Below are 16,674 nucleotides of genomic sequence, written 5' to 3'. Positions count from 1 at the left end.
TATCCTCGTTTCAAATATTAAATAAATACAAAAATCGCTGCAATTAACCTAAATGTACATCCCCCATTACCTGTTCTCCAAGCATCGAGCCCAAAATCAGCATTTTATATAAACATTCTCAAGTATTCCACTTGAACATCTGAACTTTGCTTTGCGCCCAACTTCTCTTATCGGTCAAATTTTCCTATAGATTTTTGGCCAAATTCTTCACAATTTGATGCGTACGCTTAAAAAAGCTAACATTAATTGCGTGTGTAATCTTTTAATTACAGTTAAACGTATTCAGACCTTTCATCATTTCGAATTTTCATTAAGTTGCTACTTTACTATATGTAGGAGTTAAACCTTCCACTCTGAGATCTTAAAAAAAAAAGTAAGAAGACTTTCTGGTCCTTAGTTCACAATATCAAATTATTTTTAATGATAAACATTGTATGCGTGTATTCACGACTTGCTCCCTGCCGTTGAATATTGGAAAGTCTTTTTATATATTATTTAGCTGCGTACCAATTTTGCCAAGCAAAAGTTTCCATTGCTGTGTGTTCTTGATATTGAAAGAATAATTGACGAATCCATATTTGTAGAGTAATTAAAACATATTTTCAAGCTTTCAAGCATTCTTGAATTTGCTCGCTTACCGCGTTTAATTTCTTGGATCAGATCTTTTATAATATATCGATTGTCTGCATTTGATTGTAAAAAAAAGACTCTTGATTTTTTGTAGTTGGTGTAAATTTATATTTGCGGTGGCTTTTATAGAGCTAAGTAACGACTATATTGGTTGCTATTCCTTCGGTTATTCTTGAAACTTAAACTATGTTCTCCATTGAAATGATTTGGCTTTTGCTAGACGTTTTACATTTGTCAGTGCAATTTTATAATTCATTGTTATAGGTACATAGGGTGGAAAGTTCAAATTTGATAAAACTTCTATAAGTTATCTTACCAGACAAGTGGCCATACAACTTTCGTCCGCTTGTTTTTGTGCCATTAACACGAGCAACATGAGCACTTGGTTGTAAAATAAGCTGATATTCAGATTTTACTTCGGTTTTGGGACTTCGAACTTTAAAAGATTTTTTATTTTCCTTCGGCAAAATTATATCAGCGTTTGTTTCTGTGAAGTCTTTCCCTTTTTTCTTGGTTCCTGCTCCTTCGGTTATTCTTCTAATTTGAAGTCTCTGTTGACTTGAATTAGTCTGGGTTTTGCTAATTGAATTGTTCTCATCAACGTGGATCCGTTTAATTTTGACACGGCATCTTTTAGTAACCTTATCAGGCAACTTAGCTCCAACAGTATTTGCTTCATTCGTATCTACATTTGGTTGTACAACAAGCCCATATTCAGACTTCACTTCGGTTTTGGGACATTGGATCGTCAAAGACACTTGTCTTTCATCTGACAAAATTTTGTCTGCGGTTGTTTCTGTGCAGGCTTTCCATTTTCTAGTAGTCAGTCTTTCTTCGCCTCTTTTTGCAACTTGAAGTCTGACTTGCCTTGAAGTAGTTTGGGTATTACTAATCGAATCAATATCATCAGCGTCGACTCGATTCGATTTGTTACCAGTGATGCACACAGGAACACGTTTAACTTTGACGCGGCATCTCTTAATAATTTTGCCAGATGAGGGACAATGCAATTTAGTTCCGCCAGTTTTTGTTTCATTGACCTTGTTTGATTGTAAATCTAGCTCACTTACAGATTTCTCTTCGTTTTGGGGGCTTTGGATTATTGAAGGCTTTTGAATTTCCTCTGACAAAATTTGTTCGGCGAATCCGTCCTTTTTTCTGTTAGTTAATGTTGCTTCGGCTATTTGCCCAATTTGAAGCTCAAGTTGCTGTGAAGTACTTTGGGTTTGGGAATTATCCTCACCAGCGCAAGTTTTCAATTTGTTATTGCAGACACATACAAGAACACGTTTCATTTTGACGCAACATTTCTTAGCAATTTTACCAGAAAAATTACTGTGTACTTTAAGTGTATCCCTTTTATTTTGTATTATTTCATCAGTTTGGTCTAGATATTTGCTAGTATTGGCACCTGTAGAGAGCCGTCTAAGTTTAACATGACATTGCTTTGCAATTGTGTTGAGCAAACGATGGCTTCGCATTTTCACTGAAATACGTTTATTTGCATTTGGTTGGGAAGTAGATGCTAATTTAAATCCCATTTCCTTTTTGCAAGCTGATGTTTTTGATGATCTTTTCGCGCCAACTCCGTTTGTAATCCTTTTTAGCCGCACTGCACAACTTGTCCAAAGTGCTGAACTAGAATTTGGCAATTTCTTGTATTCGATGGTACGTTGGGCATGTGCCTGCTTATTTATATTCATGGCTAGCAATTAAATATGAAAACTGGATTGACTCTTCGTTATGCAGTATCACCAACGCGTGGAAATAAATATGACAACTGGATTGACGCTCGTTATGCAGTATCACCAACGCTAGGAAATAAATATGAAAACTGGATTGACCCTCGTTATTTATACTTTTTATCAGCCACGAACAATGTTTATATTCATATATGTTTATGTTCTTTTAAAGACGTGAATTACACTTATTTTCACATTATACAAACAATTTGTTACACACATAAAATACTTGCTAAATGTAATGAATTAAATCTTTCTTTTAATCGCTTCACACACGTTCTTCGAAAGGTTTTTGTAAAATCCTTCAGTTATCTCTTATTATGTTTTCCGACATTTTTGCTAGTCATGCAGGCTTTGAAATTGTGAAGAATTTTGTGCCGATTTATATTGATGCACTGAATATAAACTGTTATTTATTTATTTATTTATTTATTTTTTTCTATTGGTTATTTTTTCTCTTCTTTTACATTAGGCTTCCGTTGATTTCAGAGATTTTATTCTTTCTTTGATTAACGTTACGTTTTTCAATTTAGGCAATCATTGTTGGCGACGAATTCTGTAGATTTTCTTTTCCATGCGGATAGCTTAGGAGATAGTACTGCCAGACGCAAGTTTTTCATCTTTTTGTACAAATCTGCATGCATAACAGTATCATATATATGTAGTACATACAAGTATATGCAAGTACGGCGGCGCCACATTTGTTGCATGAGTTCTGATCAAAATATATTCTGCAAAGAGTTTATAGAGTATTTGTTTACAATTGAGAATACTTAAAAAAACGATTTCGAATTTGGTAACATTTGAGAGTAATTCCAAGAGCCAGTTCAAGTCTGAGAGTAATTCAAAGTTCGAATTTGTTAAAATCTGAGAATAATACAAAGTTCGAATTTGGCAACATCTGAGAAATAAAATATTTCGTCGTGTGCTATTGAAACCTCGAAAGGAAGAAAAGTTTTGTTGTTTTAACAATGTAAGTTTTATTTTAATAGAAATGTCCGATTCATTCAAATAGCGTTTGAAGACAGCAGCTATATTTTATTTAATTGTTAATTTTCACGAATGTGTTGCTTATGTTTAGATTGATTTCTTTAGTTTTGGTTTTTATTTACGTTTGCCTGTTAAACAATGTGGCAACGCGGCCGCCCATTGTGTTTACAAAGAAAATGACATTTCATTTTCTTAGTTCTGTTAGTGTGACTATTTTAATGCAGAGTTCTAATGCTGCAACAAAAAAATTTGTAGACCTCTAGCAGCCGACATTCGAGACAAATTTAAGGTTAATTTTGGAATTTTCTAATAGATAGCGGAAAATTCACCTAAAAAGTTAAATGAAAAGAATATATTTTCACATTCGGTACGATGCACATATAAAGTCGATGTAGTCGTCGTTTTTTAATATTAATATATAATTTGTTCATTTGTTTCTAATAAAATGCTGAATTACTTGGACTCCAAATGTTGCTTACATTGGTGTTTCCTTTTTGCTTTTTCGACAATTTCCAACAATAACAGTTAGTCAGTGTTGCTCTTATGAGTTTGCGCCTCGAAACAGATTTCTTTATATGTCAAATTCTTGTTAGACAGCTGAAATAGTATCCAAGCAAACAATTTTTAATAAAATATAATGTTAGCAGTGTTAACATAAGCGCGATATATTTTCAAACGTTATCGGATGAAAACATCTTGAATATGAAGTTTATCACGAGATATAAAAAAAAAAAAACAATTCGCCGGACTATACACATCGTGAGAGGAATGTTGCTTCAACTTTCTATTTCGAATTTTACAACCGTCGAATATAACCAAACACATTAAATCTCTACCGGATGGTCCAAAGTGAAAATGTCTTTACATAATTGTGATAAATACAAAAGAGTGTGAAAGGTTTGCCAGTAAAATAAACTTCTATTTCATATCTTAGTGTTTGCTTGGTTGTCAACTAATTCAATGACTGTTCAACCGTTCTTTTGCATGTGTGTTGGTTTAATGTGTAAATTTTACTTCATAGTTACAAAGAAATTGCTAATAAGGAAAATCGTGAAAAACATCAGCTAACAATGAACAGTTTTTAAACAACGAATTTTTTAAAATTTTGTTAGAAATAAATAAAATAAAAGCCAATAACTATTAACAACGAATCGAATTATACGAAAACAAAAATTAAAAATGGTTTAAAAAAATTTTCATCCTGCTATGTTCTTTGCTTTTGCCGAATCAAGCTCAATACTATTACAGTGGAAAGAGTATCAAGTGAGAGAAAAAGCGTTTGCTGTTTTTTTTTTTTGTTTTTTTTCATTTTCTTTTTGGAATAACATGCAATGCAATGTTTGATAAAATTTAATTTTTGATTTAATTAATTTTTTTTCAAAATGTGAAATATATAAGTAATTCTTTAGGTTACAAGTAGATATTAACAAATCGTTATACATACACCTACATATACACAATATATACTAAGAATCTAAGACCAAACCCATGCCACCTACTCCTTATCAACTGTCAATTTCAGAGAATCATTTTCGCCTTAAATGAAAAACAGTGTTCGGCGCGTGTAGGTAAATAACCAACCAACACTTGCTAAGCGCATTCTTAGATGAATACAACAATTGCAGCTAAGTAATGATAACAAATTTATCATCAATTATTATAGTTTTGCAAAAAAATATGAATGAAATAGAAAATTATTAATTAATTATTAAATGTAGATGCCCGGCAGACATATGGTGTTTAAGATATAATTGAAATTGAGTTTATGTTAGAAAAAAAAAAAAAAAAGAAGCAAAAATCTCCGCTTCACGGTGAAATTTCTTATTACATAGAGCCGCAACAAAAATAAAGATATAATTTATCAATGATCTTTACTTGAAAGTTTACAAATATTCTTTTAAAAAAAACCTGTTTTGAATTTTCTATACCCGGATTAATTTGTGATTTCAAAAATCAACGGTACATAGTGATCTAAACAAGTATTCCTGGTTTCGATTTTCCTATTTTCAACTATAATAGATTTGTTAAAAAAAAGAAATATTTTCAAAATTTCTATTCAGCGAATAAGAGCAAATGAAAGCACGCGGATCGTTTCGCAAAATATCTGTTCGCAAAATTATTGAAAATTACAATTTATAAAATATTTCCGCATTGAAACTTTTACTTCAGTTTCTGATCTGAACAGCCTCAAAATTACAGAGCAAAAGAATCAAGTTACCCGCTCCGAGCAGAGCAATGACTATCGTGTTGTTGTCTTCGGGGCGGGTGGAGTGGGCAAAAGTTCACTGGTTTTACGTTTTATTAAAGGAACATTTCGTGAATCCTACATTCCAACTATCGAGGATACTTATCGTCAGGTGAGTACGCAATTATTATTATTTCTCATTTAAAAGCAACTTACAGCAATTTCCATGCGTTTAAGTTCTTAAGAAATATTCATAGCAACGACGATTGCAACATCGATGACCATTTTTATGTACAGTAGTCAATATTTATCTTATTATAGTTGAAATTAATTCTAGTTAAAAATCCCTCTCTCCCTCTCTCTTTCTCTCTCTTTCTCTGTCACTCTCTTCCCTGCTTCCCCCCTCTCTCTTACACTTTGGAGACATCTATGGCTGTGACAACATTCCTACAAGTTGCCGTCTACTCCCTATCATATGCTGATTGGCATATGGATTATTTGACACCCTTACCGACGCGTCTATAAAAACGCAGGCATACAACTCCGTCGTTCTTTGCAATTACTCGTCTTTTAAGCTTATTATTGTCCTTATTGGACTATAATTATCAATGTTACAGCCATCACCAGTAGCTGCTATGTCCTTGCTATTTCTATTATTATCATTTTTTTTTTTTTTTTATTTTTTTAAAAATTTTTTTTTTTTAGACTTTAAAATTATCTTAAGCGTTGGATGGAATAAGTACTGGTTCACTTGTGTGGGAAAATAAACGTGGGCTGCGTATTAAATGCACATAAATAAAAAATTTGTTTCATACAATTCATGCATGCAGCTATCGATACAAATAGATCAAGGTAGACGGAGTAATAGGTGTGCCGTCAATTTAACCTTTTGTAATATTATAGACTTAGTTTATGAATGAGAATAATTTTATTTAGTATTAAAACAAGAGCGCATTAGAAAGTTTATGTAAAAACAAGTTAGAAAGCTAGGATTGCTTTAGATTGATTCTTGGATATCAAACAAATCAAATAAATTCCTTATCTATAAGTACTTGCCTGGTCGATATTATAAATGCCCCATGCAAGCAAGTGAGCTGATTTTCGATGCCACGCCAAACCTATGTAGTTATTGCGCTGACGGCACTTCCCCTCGAACTTGTTTTTCATGAATTCAAGTCTAGCTTTTTAGGTCCTCTTGTTGAAAATCGGATTATAGAAATGCGCTTGTACTTGTTTGTTCCAAAATGGCATCACTAACTGACCACAAAGGTACATTCCCTTTCCTTTCTTTGTTTTTTCTTTGTGGCCAGGGAATGTCCCTCATCCGTATAAGCAGGTTGCAGGTGATGAGTAATTTCAGGTAGAGAAGAGAAGAAAGCACTTTTCATTTCGATGGCAGATTAGGATAGATACTTTACACTACATACATGTTTTGAATTGGCTTTCTTTATATAATCTCTAAGAGTTGGCATAATAGCGCCGTAAATTGGCGCCAGAAAAATTGAAAAAAAAGTGTGTGTAATTTGCAAATGTTTTGTACCTGCGCTGACTAAACGATAAACTTATAGATAAGTTAAAATTTCAAAAGAAATTGTCAAGTGTAAAGCACAACATAACCTCAAATTAAATGAAAGAATGCGAAGCATTTGCTTAAAATATTTATATATTTATATATAAGACGGTAGAGTTTTCTCTTTTTTTCGAAGACGTTTTGAAACTGCCGTCAAGAAACCACGCCCACTTCGGTATATAAACATAAATCGAAAACGTGCATGTTTAGTTTCCAACTGGGCTTTTCCCAATTTTCACGAATGTAAAAAAATGCTTACAAAAGTGTAAAGTTCACATTCAGACGGACAGACAGGCTTAGATTCATTCGCATGATGATTCTGAATCGATCGGTACCATAAAAGACGCTCTAAAGCTATTTTAAGCCCTTCTGCGCGTTACATACGGCTGAATTAACTTAATATACCCTGTGGCATAAGTGGTGTAGGGTATAAAAAGCGAAGAATCATTGAAAAGTTCTTTGCAAAAATACTAACAGATAGTCAGCTGGTCTACCAATAATTAATGACAACATTCCTATACTCACTTGAAATGGAGGCTATCCGTGGTCCGGCCTAAAGTAAAGATTTCTATTTGCTTGTTATTTTCACATATCGATGTTTAAACGGTATTTTTCGTCTTTGACTTGCGTGAATTAAATGTTCATAAATGAAATGACTCGAGTTCATTAAAGTGCTTAAAATGGATAAGTGCTTTCAGTTATAATAGTAAATAAAACTCACAAGTAAACTTACTTAGCCAATTGTATTTCTACCAATAATACATTATTTAATGAGCCACATAGGTTACTCATTCATTCAACTCAGCCGTATTCAGGCCTACTCTCAGCTATGTAACTATGTATGTTATGTGACCTTCACAAAGCTTGACCTATACTTTCAAATTCCTTCTTTAGCTCGAAAAATTCTCTTTCTCAGCATATTCTGCAATAATTGACACTATTAGGACATCAAAGTTTTGCCATTGATTAAATGTAAATATTTCACATAACAATATTATCTAAAAGCATCCTATCCTAGTCGTACAAGACTGGTCTCTCTCTCTCTCTCTTTCCGAGTTAATTGAAATAAACTTGGCTTAGATAGTGATCGGTACATTTGTTCATTCGATAAAATTTTAAACTTTTAAATAAATTGAATTGAAATTTGAAAGCAAAAAAAAATTGCATTTCAATTGACTTTAACAACACAATCAGCCATAAACACCTACGTTGACCGTTCTGTAAAAAGAAATAGCATAGCAAGTTGAATTCGAGCCAAGTTTAGAAAATATTTATGTGTTGATTTTGACGAAAGCGGTGAAGAGATTTATTACACTGGTTACGTTATGCTGATTGCTTCCGGTTTCGGTTTCTGGTTAATGTAAACAAAATATTATTTAAAGTGAACTTAACTTCAACAACTGTTATCCATTTATTTACTATTTGAAAAAAAAAAAAAAAAAGGAAAAAAAAACGATTGGCACATGTTACACAGTTAAAAAAATAATGATTTTTAAAATGCAAGAATTTGTCGCAAATGTCACTGAACTTTCCTTTTTTTTTTTTGTTACCTCTGTGTATGGATATCAGATTTATCCCTTCCCGTTATTGCATTCAATAATGTGGAAAAATTTTTTGGAAAAGATTTTGTGAAAAAATTTTTAATATTTTCTTCCTTCTGCCTGTGCAGAGAAAATAGATTTCCTTGAGTTGAATAATAGACAACAAATGTTAGTTTAATGGAAACTTTTTCGAGGATTATCCAATACTTCAAATGTGTTCCGTTGATGCATATAGCCACAATACCTAAACCAATGCAATTCACTACATATAACGTATATTGATGTAAAACTTTGCAGAGATGCTTCCATCCCCAGAAGTCGACGTAAAAATGGCGCCGAGTTTCAAAGGCACATAATCTGATAAGGCAAACATAAGCAATTTTGTGGCGTAACATTTTTATTTCTCCGTATAATCTCCTTTTACCTCGGCTTACTGGCTTTAGTGATATTTCAGTAGGATCGATATTCGGTTTATGCTGAGAACAATCAAGCTCTACAAAATAGCCAACAATTGTATGCTCGATCTCTTTTTCTCCGCCGAGCCATTTATTTTTTTTTTGTTTAGAAAAAGAAAGTAATATGTGCGGCATAAATTAGACGGAGAGGAATGATACGAAGGCATTTCGAACTATAACTCTGCGGACCGGGCCTTTATGGCAATGTAATGAAATAATTTGCGACAATTTTTCCTTGATACAATCGCTTAAATATAATGACCATTGCCCATAATACTCGTCATCGATTGTTGAGAAAATAAATAATAAAAACAATTAAAAACATTATAGCCGGACAAGACCAAGTATTAAATACCCTACACCCCTTTGGCTATCACATTCCATCATTTATTTTCGTGAAATACTCAAGATTGTGCTTTGTTTTCATGTAAAGCCATCAACTCCATGGGAGTCCTTGTATGGGGCCGGGTTCAAACAATCGACCTACTTGGTTCAAATTTGGTGCAGTTCATTTTTATTTTATAATTTACTATTACGGACCATAAAATCTTCATCGTAAAATATTAAAAATTAACTCTGTTTGCCATGCAAACAGCTTACGTTTCATGGAGTATCTTTCTATGGTGTAGGGTGAAAATAACCGAACTACTTTGTCAAAATGTCGAACTATTAATTTTTATGTGAAATTGTTTTCACCATGATTAAAAAGTGAACCATGCAAAGGCTTGGCATATAAAGATCTAGTTTTTGTGGAAACTTTTTTTATGGAAGGGAGTCTCAAAAATTTGAAGTAAATTTTTTATATCAGTTTTATAAGCCCATTGCTATTATTCGGCGGTTTTGGGTTTCGCAATTTTCAATATTTCAATTTTTTTTTCCATATAACGATTTTTTCTAAATAAATTTTCATATGGGACATGGCCGTGGTCCCATCGAATCCATTTTCACTAAGATTAATATTTGACCGAAACATGTCGAATTCCCGAAAAAATATCTCAATAATTATTACTTGTATGTTGAATGAAATATGACAGACGGACAAGCAGTCAAACAGTTGGACAAACTTGAAACCAATTAAAAATTGATTTTCAATCGATTGGCGCAATATAAGGTGAAGAGAGACTAATTGCTTGGATATAGTATAATTACAATAATAATTTTTAGCAAATGTAGCCCAGTCTTCACGTTAAAACTCTTCCTTTTCGCCACTGTATTCTTGTAAAATTTTCATTTATCTTCCTACTTGAGCCTTCGTTACATCTTCACAGCTACTATATCTTTACTTGTTTAAGTCACTTGATCGAGATTCCCGCTATTTAATGACAAAAAAAATTTTAGGGACTAAAACTTTTTAATGCCCATACCTTTATACCTTTATATCAATACCGGAATAGGGAAAATGAAGATAATTGTTTCAAGATTACATTATATATCAATTAAGCAAGCACTACAACATATATAATTGTAATAATGCACATTATGAAGAGCAAATTTATTGCATAAATATAATATTTATTATGTGTAAAAAAATGCTATTAGCTTTTTGAATTCAATATTATTGGAATAAAGTTCAGTTAGTTAATACATTTCATGTCATTCTCAGGTTATAAGTTGCAATAAAAATATATGCACTTTACAAATAACCGATACGACGGGATCACATCAATTTCCGGCAATGCAAAGATTGTCAATAACAAAAGGCCACGCATTCATTTTGGTGTATTCTGTGTGCTCCAAACAAAGCTTAGAGGAATTGAAGCCAATATGGACTCTCATAAAAGAGCTCAAGGTAAAATGATAAATGCTTTTATTATTGTGTTATTGTCAAAGTCAAATATTTTGGCAAAAATTTCTACAAATGCCTTGAATGACGATGCGTTTAGTGGTAGTGATGATGATGATGGTGGTGGTGGTGGTGGTTGTGTGTGTGTGTGTGTGTGTGTGTGTGTGTGTGTATGCATGTATATATATATGCATGTGTACAAATGTAAGCATTGAAATGTTTTATTTGGTATTATTAGGGTGAGGACATACCAAATATACCGGTGATGTTGGTTGGCAATAAATGCGATGAAACGGCTGAATTACGCGAAGTCACCGAAATTGAGGGTAAAGCTCAAGCCACCACTTGGAATATATCTTTTATGGAGACGTCAGCAAAAACAAATCATAATGTCACCGAGCTATTCCAGGCAGGTTTTCGTTCTTTCCTCTTAATTTCCTTTCTTTTTTCTTTTTATGTTTATACAAACTATATAATAATACAATACAATTGGCATTTATTCAAAATTTATTCAAAAAAAAAAAAAAAGAAAAAAAAAAAAAAGAAAGCATGGATAAGAAACAATTTAAGAGATTATTTACTTGTATACACATTTTCGCCACATTTTACGGTTATTTCTTGCTTATGACACAGGAATTATTAAATATGGAAAAAACGCGTACAGTATCCTTGCAGTTGGACACTAAAAAACAAAAGAAGCAGAAAAAAGAGAAGAAGGCCAAAGAAAATAGTAATGGTGCCATACCCGAAAATGGTGAAGGAGGTGCGACCAGTAATAGCGGCGGTGCCAAGGAGAAATGTCTTTTAATGTAAAAATATATGCACAAAATATGCCTCCTCTCGTGTCATCACAACTCCCACTCACAACTAACTGCATTAATGTAAACATAGAACGAAATGTATTATCATCATCAACAGCAACAACAAATTATTTTTAATAGTTTTTTGTTTTTGTTTTTCTCTAAGCTTTTGCAAACGACGGGATGGATAGCGTAGCAGTATTAATTTTTTTTTTTTTTTTTTTTGTTTCTTTTGTTTTTCCTTTTTTACTTTTAATACCAGCCCCAATCGATTGGTATATATAGATATATATATATATATATATATATATATATATGTGTGTATGATATTTGCGTGATTTAATTTAGAAAATGTTTTATTTGATCATTTGATCATTTCATATCCTTCATCTACATAAGCGTTTAAGATTTTCAACCATAGCGACTTTAATTCACTTTAGTCGCATTAGTCATGACCGTCCGTTCATATATTTGTTGTTTGCATTCGTAAACTGGCGAAATTCATAGTAAAAAAATTTCATATTTGACAGATTTTCGAATAATTCTACAGATCAGGTAATTATGAATGAGTAAACTAAAATTTATATAATCTCGAAAAGACGTGAGAATAATAAATTCTGAAAAAACTTGTAAGCTTTCGCAAACCAAGTTTATTATTGTTAAACAAAAAAAAAACAAAACAGCGTACGTTGCTCACCTTTTAATCTTCTTCGTCTTCTTCTTATTCTAATAATTTTGCACAACTCTTGGCTGTAAAACTCGAAGCTCCAATGAATTCTAATCAAATAATTCCAACATTGAAGGCGATACCGCAATAGATTTCTATTTAAAGCGAATTTATTACTATTCAGATAGCTATGCAGAGACTAGTACCAAATATAGTCTACTCATTCTGATTCAAGCAATATAGTGATCGCCTTATAATTCAATTTTATCAAGTTCCTCTTCCTCTTCTCTTTTCATTCTTAGCGACTGATAATACAGTTTCGCGAAAAATCCGCTTGTCCAATATCTAATGTGGAAGTGGAAAGAATTCTAATATTTAATGCACATATTCAGCCTTGGTGGTCCTGCTCGAAAACGCAACAAAGAGAATCTTAATATATTTTAAAATATGAAACATTTTTTTTTTAACAACCTAACCTATAATGAATATCAATGCGTCTCCTATTAGAAATCATGGGCCGAAATAGATCACAGATAAGGTCGGGTGCAGAATGGCCCATGGGTTTACGGTCGGCTCGTCCGTAAAGTAGATTTCCTTCGTCTCTTTGCTCTTATAAGGGTAAAGCACGTGTAGGATAAAAATTTTAAACTTCTCCGCATATTCCCGCCCCTATTCGGGAAGATCACTAATTGCAAGAATTAAAATCGAAAATTAAAATTTTGGTCTACGATTAGTAATCAAATGTCAAAATAGACATAATTCACTTGCAACTACGCATAGAGTACAAATACATTCCTAGTTGGTAGTCTCCGATCTACTTTGAACTTGGGAATGATCATCTGGCAACTTCGCTTCCATTCCAACCGTTATCTTAAACTTCAAATGGGCCTTTACCCTAGACTTTATAATCTAGGCCAGCAAGCAATAAGCTCTCAGGTCGAGATTTAAGGAAATCCATTTTTGCAAACATAATCTATTGATTAAGGCTATCAAAACCTTTAGTAGTCCCTTCTCCATATCCAACTGGAATGATATATTCTACTACTTGTTTAAGCAACTTGCTCGGGAAATGTCTTATAAATTAATAGGAGTGATTTGTTTTATCTATTTTAGTTATCCGTTAGCTTCAACATTTTTGGCTATACGATCCGGCCAAAGTCAAGGTTTCGCCGCAAGATTCAGCCGACAGCTGGGCTCGAAATAGAAGAAGAGATATTTATTTGTTTTACTGATTTTATTTTGTTAGTTACCGGGTGCGTTAATACTCTCCTTGCATTTGCAATATCTAAGCGGAAGGAAATCTAAAAAAGTACGGTATTATTAATTCGTTCGCCGACAACTGTCGCATATATGTGTGATTTAACCTCACATACTTGTATAAGTTTGAGAAAAAATTTTCTTTTCCTTCAAAACAATTACGAAAGATTTTTGGGTTCTGTGATAAACAGGCTAAGTTATATATGCCTTTCCATCTATTATTCGAATTCGGAAAGTTATAAATGTTAATACAAAAAAACGTAAAATTTGGAAATTGGACTTTGCTCTCACTTCTCACTTCTTTTTCATGTGAAGTGATTATAAAAAAAAGAGCCAAGCAGCTCGTACAAGATCAATAATTCAGGTATTCGGTTGCCATATAGCCGAGTAAAGAAAACTTACGACAACTTGGCGTTCGTGATATCAAATCTCACTGCATTAGACCCTGTTAAGCGTAGCAGATACTCCCTATCTTTTTGTTTTTCCCTTACTTCCTGTTAATGCTAAGTAAAAAGAACTTATAATAGATAAGAAAAAGTGATTTAAAATTTTTTACAAAAATTTTATTAGAATATTTCTGAATGAACTAAAATGTTCACTTACTCCCGCTACAGCTAAAGATTTCAAATATTTACATGATGATCTTAGGTGAAGAATACCGAAGTCATCATGTAAAAACGGATATTATTTAGTGTTCTTCAAAAAAAAAAAAAAATGTTCACGCCTATCTAGTTTGCTTGCTTCTCAAGTCGAAGCATGAAATTTTCTTCCCTTAAATTGTAAGCTGATATAAACTAGCTAAGCTAGTTAAACTTACACATCAATGACTCTAAATAGAATTTTTCTTTTTCACCTTACGTTTTTCACCTTATCATAAACTTTATCATTTAAGTTCTGCATTGCAATGGAACGACAAACGACAAATTTATACATATCAACGATTTATATGAAATAAAAAAAAAAATTACTTTATTTTATTTAAAAAAAAAAAATAATAATAATAATAATAATTTGTTTTTTTCTTTGTACATAACCATATATATAACATACATCTATCCATCCATTCATTCAACTAAGCTTAATATATATAAAAGGAAATGAAAAGAAAAAAACGAAAAAAAAAAAAAAAAACTACATAAACTATAAACCTACTATGAATATGAATGTAAATATACCAGACAAGTAACACACAAAACCATGCACACATACCTATGTACATTTGTATTTATAAATATATTAAATATATATTATCACTAAACAAATTTCAATAACTATGCATAAAAATATATATATATATATATATATATATATATACGTACGTATACGCATTACATTCATATTTGCTTACTTATATATTATTACATGATAAAGAACTATGAAGAAGAAGAAGAAGAAGACGACGAAGAGACCGCATAAGTCCTGATATTAAGCCAAAGAAAGTTTTCAAAACATAAACATTCATAAACTACATATGTTTACATAACTCTCTTAAGATAAAACCAAACTAAATAAAAAAAAAATAAAAAAACCAAAAAAAAAAAAAAAATTGAAAAAAAAAATTGAGAGAAACGTTCAGCTTAGTGTGTAGATCGCGCATGAAAATGTATAAATATTCATACGTAATAAAAACATAAACACGAACATAGACTCCCCCCTCCCCCTTCCCCGCCCCCTCCATCATATAATATAATCAGTCTATTAATAAACTTTGCAATAAATTATTCAATTTGCAAAATTTTTCTATAATTTTTCTATAAAATTAATGGTCATCATCCATACATTACTGCACTACTCATATAATGCCATTCATATGCTATTCAAGATTAATTAGGCAAATACGTATGTTAAACACCAAAATATTGTTTATATAATTATTCGAGGAGAGAATTTGTTTTTGCATTGCAAAGGAACTCATTGTAGCGTTATAAGTATGTGAGTTAAAGTTAAAAAACTTTATTTTTCATATCTACGTACTCGAGAAATTACTAGAAAATGCTTTAAGAAAAAAAAAAAAACTTTTAATTACCTTAAAATTCCGTGTCAATCAAATCATTTGTCCATGCGTTTGAAATTGTAAAGATGGAAAAATTGAGGTAGAAAGCTGAAAAACATGATAGATTCATATTTTTTGTTAGAATTTCACAGATCACTTTTAAAAGTGGAAGGAAATTAAAAGAAAAAAGGCAAGGGAAGGGAAGGGAAACTAAAGATTTGAATATTTTCAATAGAAAACACACACTCGCCCAAAATAGATAGCCCTTTGGCTGTCTCTTACAAATCGTCATTAAAAAATCACTTAAAAATTCGTAATAAAAATATTTTTGCTTTTTTACACCCATCACCGAAGGACTCATCCTGAGGGTCATATTAATTTTTTCAAAACGTTTGCAACGTCCACAAAGAAACTTTAAAGACCCCACAAAATATATATATATATATATATATATATATATATATATATGCATAAATATATATATTATGCATATGCATAGTTGACCAGCATCAAGTTCTAAATTGGTTTAAAGCATGTCCGTCTGTTCGTCTGTGTAAAACATTCATCCTGACCGCAAAAATGAAACTTTTGACTTCAAATTTGCAGGAACACTGAAAATTCTTGCAGGCAGATTGATATTGCAAATAGACTAAAACGATCAAAGGGCACGCCTGCAGTGCTACAACAAATTGGCTTTTTACTCGTTACCTATAAACAACAGCAAAATGAAAAAAAAAAAATCGGCCACCCCCATAACATATAGAAGCTAGGTTCGAAAGCCTCATAAAGTAAATAAAAATTTCTGGTCAGTTTCGAAGTCGTATTGCACCTAAGCATGCCCATTCTTTCATCTGTCCAGCTGTCCATCTGAATCATATCAGCAGTAAACATTTTCCCGTTCGCAAAAACTGAAGGTATCGCTTACAAACTAGCGAAGGAGTTTGAAGATGATAATACGCCCGCTAGTCCATGTAATAAAAACTATGAACATCTTCTGTTTACTGTATTCTATGCTTGTTACGCATAAAGTACAACGTATAAATATTATATATATATATATA

General features: G+C 32.0%; 2 protein-coding genes across 2 annotated transcripts in view; one reads left to right on the top strand and one right to left on the bottom strand.

Moving 5' to 3' along the window:
- The window catches only part of LOC119634493 (integrator complex subunit 5), a 6,522-nt gene extending 4,189 nt beyond the window's left edge, over positions 1-2,333 (bottom strand). The window contains exon 1 of the mRNA XM_038028706.1: positions 947-2,333. Within this exon, the coding sequence (XP_037884634.1) occupies positions 947-2,333 (1,387 nt within the window). The remainder of the gene's footprint in view (positions 1-946) is intronic.
- Positions 2,334-5,485: 3,152 nt separating this feature from the next.
- Positions 5,486-11,924, top strand: LOC119634492 (GTP-binding protein Di-Ras2; the record flags this gene model as incomplete). Its single annotated transcript, XM_038028704.1, has 4 exons — positions 5,486-5,719; positions 10,717-10,902; positions 11,135-11,305; positions 11,530-11,924. Coding segments are annotated over 4 exons (771 nt in total), but the record flags the coding sequence as incomplete, so codon positions are not given.
- Between the last annotated feature and the right edge of the window lie 4,750 nt (positions 11,925-16,674).

Source organism: Glossina fuscipes, unplaced genomic scaffold (genome assembly GCF_014805625.2).
Source record: "Glossina fuscipes isolate IAEA_lab_2018 unplaced genomic scaffold, Yale_Gfus_2 3, whole genome shotgun sequence".
Taxonomy (NCBI): Eukaryota; Metazoa; Arthropoda; class Insecta; order Diptera; family Glossinidae; genus Glossina; species Glossina fuscipes.
Note: the sequence above shows the minus strand (reverse complement) of the source record. Positions and strands in the feature narration are given on the sequence as shown.